Source organism: Megascapheus bottae, chromosome 1, assembly GCF_031878675.1.
Source record: "Megascapheus bottae isolate mThoBot1 chromosome 1, mThoBot2.hap1, whole genome shotgun sequence".
NCBI lineage: Eukaryota > Metazoa > Chordata > Mammalia > Rodentia > Geomyidae > Megascapheus > Megascapheus bottae.
Genome location: NC_143509.1, coordinates 59,291,038 through 59,300,923, shown reverse-complemented (window position 1 = coordinate 59,300,923; position 9,886 = coordinate 59,291,038). Strand labels below are relative to the sequence as shown.

Below are 9,886 nucleotides of genomic sequence, written 5' to 3'. Positions count from 1 at the left end.
TAAAAATTGACCCTAGCCTTTTGCCATGCACAAGCATTAACTCAAAATGGATCAAAGACCTCAATATAAGACCGGAAACCATGAAACTGCAACACGATAGTGTTGGAGAGACACAGGAACTCATAGGCACAGGCAAAAACTTCCTGAACAGAATCCCAGGGTCACAACAGATTGGAGAGAGACTCGAGAAAGGGGACTACCTAAAAATAAACAGTTTCTGCACAGAGAAAAGCATAGATACTAAAGTAGGAAGACAGCCAACCAACTGGGAAAAGGTATTTACCGATAATACATCAGACAAATGCTTGATATCCACTATCTACAGGGAACTCAAGAAACTAATCCCCCCTCCCACCGCAAACCCAACAAACCAATCACTAAATGCACAAGGGAACTAAGGACAGATTTATCAAAAGAAGATGTTAAAATGGCAGAAAACCATATGAGAAAGTCTTCATCATTCATGGCCATAAAAGAAATGCAAATAAAAACAACCCTAAGATACCACCTTATTCCAATAAGAATGGCCATGTTTTTGAACTCAGACAATGTCATATACTGGTAGAGTTGTGGAGAAAACCCTACTGCACTTCTAGTGGGAAGGCAAATAAGTTCAGCCACTCTAGAAGGCAGTTTGGAGATTTCTTAAAGAACTGAAAATAGACCTTCCCTACAATCCCGTCATTCCACTCCTGGGCATCTATCATGAACATCATAACCCAGGATATGATAAGGACACCTGCTCAGCTATGTTCATCTCTGCACTATTCATAATAGCCAGGCAATGGAAACAATCCAGACACCATACTACAGATGAATGGATACAGAAAATGTGATATATATATATATATATATACACACACACACACACACACACACACACACACACACACACACACACACACACAATGGAATTCTACATAGCCAACAGAAAAGATAAAATAATGGCATTTTCCGGGAAGTGGATGAATCTAGAGTAAATGATGTTGAGAGAGACAAGTCAAGATCATAGGAACAAAAGGGGCATCGTATCCTTAATATGTGGCTATTACATCCAAACATTATAAGAGCAAGGAATCAATATTTGAATACCCAATGCTATGGACATGACCTTGGAGATATAAACACAACTATATTAACATAAAAATTTATGACTCTATAGATATAATGTTTTATTACATAGATTAATAAATATCTATGTCATACAAACCCTCAGCCTAATTTTAATTGTGTTCTAAAATCTGAGTGCCAGTGATTGTATATAGAGATTCTCTTCTTCAGTACTTGTTTGTTAAATACATCATTTGAAATATGATGGAAAAATCAATGTTAATAAATTTGTAAGAAAGAAAATGGAAAAAAATCATTATTGGTGCCAAGTTTGTGGCCTACGGTGTAGTAGCACACTTGCCTAGCATGCATAAAGTCCTGGGTACCATTTCTTGGTAGCACACACACAGAAAAAGCCAGAAGGGATATTGTAACACAAATGACATTAGCCTTGAAGTAGGCTAAGGATATCACCCAGTTCAAACCACATGGGCAGTCAAAAAACAGAAAGAAAGAAGGAAAGAAAGAAGGAAGGAAGATGAAAGAAAAAGTAAAAAGAAATAAAAGAAAATGCAATTTTTGCCAATTCTGAGCTTAAACACAGGGCCTGAACACTGTCCTTGGACTTTCTCAAGGACAGAGCTCCACTGCATGAGGCTTCCCATATTTTTTCTATGTATATGGTACAGAGGAATCGAACCCAGACCTTCCTGCATGCTAGGCAAGCACTCTATCATTAGGTCTATCCTGACCCAAAGAAAATGCATTTTTTGTAAAGTGCCTGAAGTGTATTTATGACAATAACGAGAACATTTTTCCTAACAAATGGTTTAAGCAAGGCAGGATCTTCCTATACCATTTCCCTTAGAGAAGAGATGCATTCAAGTGGCACATTTATTAACTGTCACCTAAGGCTTGTTGCCAAGCACTCCAGTGATCTAGCCTCAGGACAAGCCACACTCCTGGCAGAATGGGAGCAGATAAACCTGACCAAAGACGCACATGGGAGACCCAGTCTCTGCCCCTTTCTCACACACACAGGCACCTCTCCTGGGCACACTGAACCCAGGGCAGCTCAGCCTCCACAGAAACTGACCTGTGCTCTGTCACATGTCACTTCTCATGATTCATGGAATAACTGTTATTCTGTGCTGTGATAACAGGGCTTAGAAACTATGAGTAGCAGGAGTTTCTGCTTTGTTTTCTTAGGTATAAACTCTGAGGTGAGGATCCACCTCTCAGTCAGTGCTGCATACCAACTCACGCAGGCCTTGGCATTATTGATGCATGTGAATGCATGCACAGACCCAGAATGGTGTGCCCAGACAAGGTCATGACAAGCTTCCTGCACTCCAAGCAGGCCTCCTGGCTTCTCTAGAAGGCAACAAGTCACTGCACTGATGATGGACAGACCCAGGCCTGGAATCCGCTGAGCAGCTAGAAAGAGGCTGAGGGTGGAGCTGAGTGCTGCAGGGGCATTAAAGATGCAATGAAAAGCCAAGCCATTGATCTGGAAGGTGAGTGGGGACAGTCACTTGGCCCAGGGCTGGTCACCCCTTCCTTCTCCCAACCCCCACACTTCTGTGGGATGTGACACTCACTGGGAAACAGGGATTCATTCCCAGACCACAGGGCCCTGTGTCAAGGGGAGGGCAGCTTTGCCTCCCTGATAGGCTTGGCCAGCACAGTGCACATAGGGTCTGTGGCTTTCCTTTGCTGAACTGGGTCCCCTTCTGGAGGAATGGACGCCAGCTATGAGTCCTCATGGAGGACTCATGAGTGATCACAGTGTCCATCAGTGGAGCTCTGGAAGTGGCGGCTCAGAGGACCCTGGGACTGCTTGCCACACAGTGGCCACTGCTAGGACTGCTGTTCAGTCATCTGTGTTGCTGATCAGCTCCTGCAGGAGCGGGGTGGTGAAGAGGTAGCTGGAGTCTTGGATTCGAAGCAGTTGCTGGGTGTACTGGGCATTGAGGCTCCGTAGCTCTGTGAGCACAGCCATGATCTTCATGAACAGGAACCTGTGGGTCAGCCAGAGGGAGAGGCTGGAGACACAGCCTCCCTCTCTCCCATCCACCTGAGCACATATGTGAGGGTGGAAGGTCAATTTCAGGACAGCTACAGTCATCCCAGAGGTGAGACAAAGCTGAATTCCTTAGTTTCTCTACCAGGGGGGAAGAATGCATGCCAGCACTTGAGGTAGAAGCTGGAATTCCACCCTAGCCACAGGCTCCAGTCCTGAAAGCCTTGAGGACATAGAGATCTTAGTGGGAAAGGCATTTATGGTACCAAATGTATTTGGTTGACAGACATCACACACATAGACTAAGGGCCAGGGGTGTGGGGTTCACTTCCTTGGTTAAAGTCCAGGAGCCAGGACCCGCAGGGTCAGATCCCTTCCTGGATAGGACTCTGCATTTGGTGTGGGGACACATCACATGCCTCCTTCCACTCCAGATGACAAAGACAGATGGCTGGAACCTCGGGCCACCTGGTTCCACACAGAAGAAATACTGGCCCAGTAAAGATATGGCCACTTCCAGTGTCACATCTCTTTGGGGCCCAAAAGGAAACTGGTGAGGGCTAGGGGAGAATTTGAATTTCAGATCAGCACCCTAATATCAGGCCTGTTTCCATAATCCTCAAGACATCAGGCTTTTTGAAATCTAAACTTCTCCTGGGGTGCTGGCCTGTGGACACAAGATGCAGGAATAGTAAGGTTCAGTGAGCAGTGTGGCCCCTGGTGAGGCCAATTTCCACGTAGCCTTCTTGTGAGGTGCAACTAGAAGCAGATAGGTAGTTTCTTTCCTGTCCTTGGTTTGTGTTCTTCCTGGGAAATTCATAAGCTTTGGTTCTGATTTCCTCAGCTTGGTCCATGCCATCCTCCCCAAATCTGGAGAGCCCTAGGTCCTAGTCTTAAGCCATGGCCCTTTACAGGACACTGTTATACCTACTTTCTAGGAGGATTAAAGATAAAAAAACACAAAAACTGTTGGACACTATGGCTGGCACTTCCAATAAGTAGTACCTGTAAGGAACACCTCACCGCCAGGGGCATTGTTATCTTCACTATCACTGTGGTTCTTTACCATCAGGGCTAGAACACCCTGTAGGAGACTTGGGGGCATCTGGTTCTTGCTACCTCATGTGATGTAGCCTCAGGCCATTACAGGTGTCATCACAGCTGGCCTGGGGCTGGGGCTGGGGCTGGGGCTGAGCAGGAAGGGGAGGTGTCAGTGAACATCACAGGATGCAGTCCCAGAGCCTTGTGTGTCAGAGGCTCAGGCCAGTAGACAGCTGGAGGGCAGAGCTGCCAGGAGGGCCCAGGCAGCCCTATGAGCCTTCTCCCTGCCGATTCTCACCGGTGTGCAGGCTGTGGCCGGTTGCACTCTATGTAGGCCTTCAGGGTGAGGGCAAACCTCTCCTGTAGCTGGTCCACAGTCTTGCGCTCCACTACTCCAGGGCGATCTGTGGGGCAAAGGGAAGGGAGTGACATCAGCAAGGGTGAGCTGTGCAAGAGCCTCAGTCAGGCCAGAGACCAGGAACTCCCAGCCCAGGGCCTCAGGGCTGGAGTCACCAGGCAGGCCTGCGAAGGAGGGTTGAGGCTCTCTCTGCATCACCCCACTGACCAAGGAGAAGCCAGGGTGTCTGCACCCTAGCTGTGTGGTGATGGGGGAGCCTGGCCAATGGTGGGAACCTTCCCTGGGGCGAGGGCGGGTGGGCAGGGGCAGATCATCAGAGGCCAGGTCACCAGCTGGGGAGAGCCATCACCTGGGGAGAAGAGGGAGATGGCCTGCATCAGCACATACTCCTCCTGATGCAGCTGCAGCTTCTTCAGCATGTAGTGGAATTTTATCCCAGGTTCCAGTAGAAGTCTCTGGAAGTCTCCTGTGGATGCGGATATTGATGGGGAGACAGTGTCTCAGGAAGCTGACCCAGGAGCCAGGCTTCCCTCACCATTGCTCAGTCTGCCTGCCCTGCAACCTAGGCAAGAAAGGTGTAGTTCTCTTGCTGCACAACCACCTCCTCCTTTCCCCACCTTCCTCTGCCAGGTCACCTTCAAGGTCTTCAAAACAGTAGATGAGCCGACCACAATGCCAGGTCCTTGTGTCTGTGTTCAACAACGTGTTGAACCTCAGTTCACACATTTCAAAGGTTGCCCCCTTCAGCAGTGCGATCTGATCCTGAATGGGCAAATCCCTGGTAGTAAAGATGGGGAAGAGATCAGAGCTTCTAGGGAAACTACCCACACACAGCAGCCATAATCCAAGAGGTAAAGGAGGAAGAACTGAAGAGGTAGGAGGAGGAGAGAAGTAAAAGAGGATGGGTAGGGGGAGGAGAGACCATTGAGGCAGTAGTTGAAGAGGAACAAATTATAAAATGGCAAAAAGATCAGAGAGGGCAGAGGAAGGCAGAAGAAAGATGGGAAGGAGAGAGAAGGGAAAGGAAGGAAAGAGGGAATGAGGAGATGGAAGAGGAAGGGCAGAAGAAGCAGAGGCAGAATGGAAGAGGGGAGGGACCAGCATCAGAGAGGAGAAGCATGAGCTGGATGGGGAAGAGAGGGAGAAATGAAGAAGAGCAGGAATGGAGAGGTAGGAGGGAGTCCTCCAGAGGACTACTGTAATGGCATCCTGGCTACCTCCAGTCTCTCCCACTCACAGGCCAGCCCAGCAAGTTACTGTCTCCAACGCCATTCTCTCCTCTCCTCTCCTGCTGCCTTCAGGGGCCCTCTAGGTCCAGTTAGCTTGACATCGGGATTCTTAACAACCTGACCATCTTTTCCAACTTCCGACATAGCCATTTACCTTCTGTCAATGTCTTGGTTCTTCTTTCTCAACCTCACTTTCTCTATTTAGAATGCTTCCTTCACCTGACTAAATCATTCCTATTTTTCAAGACCAGGTGTCCTGGCTCCTCCTATAGCTGTTTCCAGAGTGCAGAGGCCCACAGGTATCACTCGTTTCTGGGCTCCATGGAGTGGAGATAATTGCTCCCTGGCATTACCTTGGATTCCACATAGGCATGTGTCTGCTGTTTCTCTCCAGGCAGCCTGATAACTTGAGCGCCATAATTAGCACCTGCCCCCTTCCTACCAAGGAATCCAGGCTTTCTGCATGTGTGATTCAGCCCCACTTGTGCAGGCTCAGGAGGACAGTTGGCTAACCCAAGTGCAAACACACCCTGCACCATCTCTAGCTGCAGAGCCTTCATAGGGACTGTGGTTCTCATCACACAGGGGTGCTGGGTCACCTATTGAGCCAGCTGTCCCAAATGTCATCTGTATGTCCAGCTCTGGGGAAACCTGGCCCTGTGGATCTCAGTGTCACCCATCCTTCCCTTTGAAGCTGTCAGCTGGAAGTTTAATGTCCATCCTCTTTGTTCTAAACAGAAAGGGAATTGCCACCTGAATATCCCCTAAATGGACATTTCTTTTATTTTTTTTAAATTGTATTTTATGGTCACTGTAACTTATAGAGGAATTACAATTACATTCATCAGGTAATGGGTACATTACTTCTTGAACATTGATGTTTCTCATGTTTTTCTACCAGATTCCCTCCCTCCACCTCACTTTTCTTATTTCTTACAACAGCCATTTATACTAGGGCGACAAACTGTCTCCCCAGCAGAAAAACACAGGGGGCCTGGACACTGAAGTCAATCCCCTAAACTCATTGGTCCTGCCTCAGCTCCTTTGAGCCTCTAGGCAATGTCTTTCCTTTCCACAGTCTCCACCCAGCCCCATTGCCTACCTGAAGTAGGAGATGACTTTGGCAAAATTAATAACACCTTTCATCATGTAGGTTGACATGTCCGCCAGGTGTGGAAGCATGGGAATGATCTGTTTTCCATCTTTGTAGGTAGGGGGGTGGTAATTCCAGACACTGCCATCCTCGCCTTGCAGCTGCAGAGAGACCTTCATCGGACACAGGTTTTTTCCAAACTCCTTCCAGATTGGAGATGGTTCACCTGAAGCATTCCGCAGGAACTCTGGGATCTCATAGTCACTGCCAAACATATTTGGTAGCTGGAAAGCACAATAGGAGGTTGGGGACAGAAGAGTCTGTATTTTCATACAAATGATTCCATCTGTGAGGGGGGGGTGGTTCTGTCCCCTCCAATGGTCCGAGCATCCCTCTGTTGAATCCATCACCTGACACTCATGGAGAAGGCTTAAGGAACTGCAGGTGGACAGAATAGAAGATGAGATTTTTGGGTTAATGTAATCCCCTTGCCCGACGGGGTAGATAACCTGAGATTCTTGTGCACCCTCGGGGAGAGAGGAGCCAGGCATGGCGGGCAGGGCGAGGGAAGGCCATAAGTCCAGCACACCTGACCCTGTCCTCACCAATCCCCCAATGCCATCCACAGGCTGCAACCGCTTGGCCTCACACCACGTCCTACTCGAAATGGAACCACTGGCCAGAGATTTTCCAACCCAGGGAGTCTTACCCAATCTCCAGGAGTGCTTGGAAGTGTGCCTTTCTAAAAACTCCGCAAAGGTTCTGACCTTGCTGAGTGCAGAAGAGCCCCTCCTCCCCCGAGTCTGCCCTGGAGGAAGGCCTGGGGAGGAGACTGGGGTTTGGAGGCTGTGACAAGGCTGGCAGGCCAGGTGCAAAGCTCTTACCCGGAAATCCTTGAAGTGGGAGAAGGTGGTGTCGAAGGTTCTGGTCTGCGCGTCCATCAGCTCGTGGATCAGCGCGCGCTGCTCGTGGGTCAGGCCCTGCGGCCCGGGCGGCTGAGCGTCCATGCGCTCCTTCTTCTTCCTCTTGATCAGGGCGCGCCTCTGCTCCACAGCAGCTTCTGACATGATCACTGCGCGGGGCAGAGCAGCACAGCGCCCTGCTCAAGGTGCTAGAAACCCAGGGCACCTGCCATCCCACCCAGAGCTGGGCCACAAGCGCCTACTCCAGCTCCCAGGAGCCCACGAGTCCCCGCAGCTGCTTCCATGCTTGCGTGCAGCACTGCCCAGGCCCAAGGCATGTGCACGCCCAGCATGTGCCCACAGCGCCCAGACACCCCACCCAGAGCGCGCACTGGCCGCCCAGAGGCTGCCTGCGCCCACCACTCACTCTCCTTCTTCATGCCGCTCTCCAGGCACTTTCGCAGGCGACAGGCCTGGCACTGCCTCCGTGTCTTCCGGGTGATCTCGCAGGTGCCCTTGCGGAAGGGGCACCGCAGCCGCACATTGCGTTTCATGGCCCTCCTGTGGGAGCAGAGAGAGCACTGGACACCGCGCATGCACACCCCTGGATATGAACCAGGCAGGGCCTCCAGGCTGCTCACCCTCCTTACACCACAGTCTCACCCTCCTAACACCACAGGCCTAGCCAGGGCACTTTGGGGAGGTCCCACACCCTGCCGGCCACAGGACCAGCAAGGAGTTGACTTTCCTGAACTATGTGCACAAAGCTTGGCCATGGCAGCTGGGGCCTCTTCCCTCCTGTCACAATGAACCTGGCCCAACACAAAACTTGCCACCATGATCTGCCCAGGCCTGCGGTCCTCCCGTGTCCTGAGGCACACGGCTGAGTCCCATGCCCACATGAACCAGCACTCCATCTTTAGGGCTGTGGGTGCAGGACTTGGCTCAAGGGTGAGTGAATATTCACCACCAGAAATAGCCAGGAGGGCGTCCATTAGGCTGGCCATTTGGGAATCAAGGGCAGCTCAGGGCGGCCTTGAGGTGGCATAAACCATCCCTTCTTGAAGGCAACCCATGGCTCTTCCTCCCTCCCCTCCCTTCTCAGTTTGGTTTGAACTCCAGGCTCAGGCAGCCTTGCTGAGCTGGCTCATCTTCCTCATGCTTCAGCTAGACAATCTAATTCTTCTGCCCAGGCCTGTGTTGCTTTTGAGATGACATACTTTAGTCTTTCATTTTTGGGTCATCCCTGTGTTTTCAGATGAGACTATAATGTTCATCTATTCATTTGCTGCCAAACTTTACTCAACTTCCCTACAAGACTGAACTGAGCACTTGTATTTTGGATTTTCAAATTCTTTCACTTTTCTTGATTCATCTTTTATTCAAGAACACACCAGGAGCTAGGAAAGTTTTAGTGGAAGGGGTCCTGGTAAATCCAGCAAGAACTGAAGATGAAGGACTCCTCTGATATAGAACTGGCCTATCTGAACTGATGAGGAGAGGGTTGGGTGAGCCACCAGCACACCCACTCTCCAGACTGGAGACAGAACAACTGAGGCCCCTGAGACACTGCCTGGAGAGCTAATGGAAGATCTAGTTCCATGTGCCACTGTGTGCATGGCAGCAGGAGAGTGAAGGTTGCTGGTGTCTCTACCTGAAGAACCCCTTGCAGCCTTCACATGTCATGACATTGAAGTGATAGCCATTGGCCTTGTCCCCACACACACGGCAGATTTGAGGACTGTCATCTTCTTCGTCTACATTGATGGTGGGCCTTTCTGAGTCAGAGTCTGCTTCTTCCTGGGACACAGGAGCACTGTGGCTCCATCCTTCTCCAGGTCTCATCTCCAGGTTGTCTTCTTGGCCTCTTGAACAAGGAGGGAAAAAGAACAGAGCATGAAATGGCTGGACAGTGAAGGGCTAGGGACTGCACAAGGAACACTGTGCCTTCTGTACACGGCTCTCATTTGGGTCTGATGCTAGGCTGAAGAGCTGACTGCTCATGGAAAGAAAACTGTGGGAGAAGGTTGGAATGACACTGTGACCTTCTGTCCATGACAGACCTTTGTAGTAAAACACTTCCAGGAGAGTCAGCAATAATCCAGAGGAAGAAGAGAGTAGAGAAAGAGGGAGAGAGGCAGTGTACATGTGTTCAAATTGTACTTAGTGTAGAAGAAAGAAGCCTCAACC

General features: G+C 49.8%; 1 protein-coding gene across 1 annotated transcript; it reads right to left on the bottom strand.

Moving 5' to 3' along the window:
- Positions 1 to 2,513: 2,513 nt before the first annotated feature.
- LOC150069284 (nuclear receptor subfamily 1 group I member 2-like) lies at positions 2,514 to 9,548 on the bottom strand. Its single transcript, XM_090332222.1, has 8 exons — positions 9,351 to 9,548; positions 8,124 to 8,257; positions 7,679 to 7,866; positions 6,804 to 7,078; positions 5,108 to 5,250; positions 4,822 to 4,938; positions 4,413 to 4,518; positions 2,514 to 3,071 (listed from the first exon to the last, which is right to left on the bottom strand). Exons 1-8 carry the CDS (start codon positions 9,539 to 9,541, stop codon positions 2,924 to 2,926), a joined length of 1,302 nt encoding a protein of 433 aa, XP_090188348.1. The 5' UTR covers positions 9,542 to 9,548; the 3' UTR covers positions 2,514 to 2,923.
- Between the last annotated feature and the right edge of the window lie 338 nt (positions 9,549 to 9,886).

Coding starts and splice junctions, on each gene's coding strand:
- LOC150069284 (XM_090332222.1), bottom strand. CDS start 9,541: ATGAGACCTGGAGAAGGATGGAGCCACAGTGCTCCTGTGTCCCAGGAA. Junction 8,258..9,350: donor GGCTGCAAGGGGTTCTTCAG/GTAGAGACACCA, acceptor CTGCTCCCACAG/GAGGGCCATGAAACGCAATG. Junction 4,519..4,821: donor CATCTCCCTCTTCTCCCCAG/GTGATGGCTCTC, acceptor TTTGCCCCACAG/ATCGCCCTGGAGTAGTGGAG.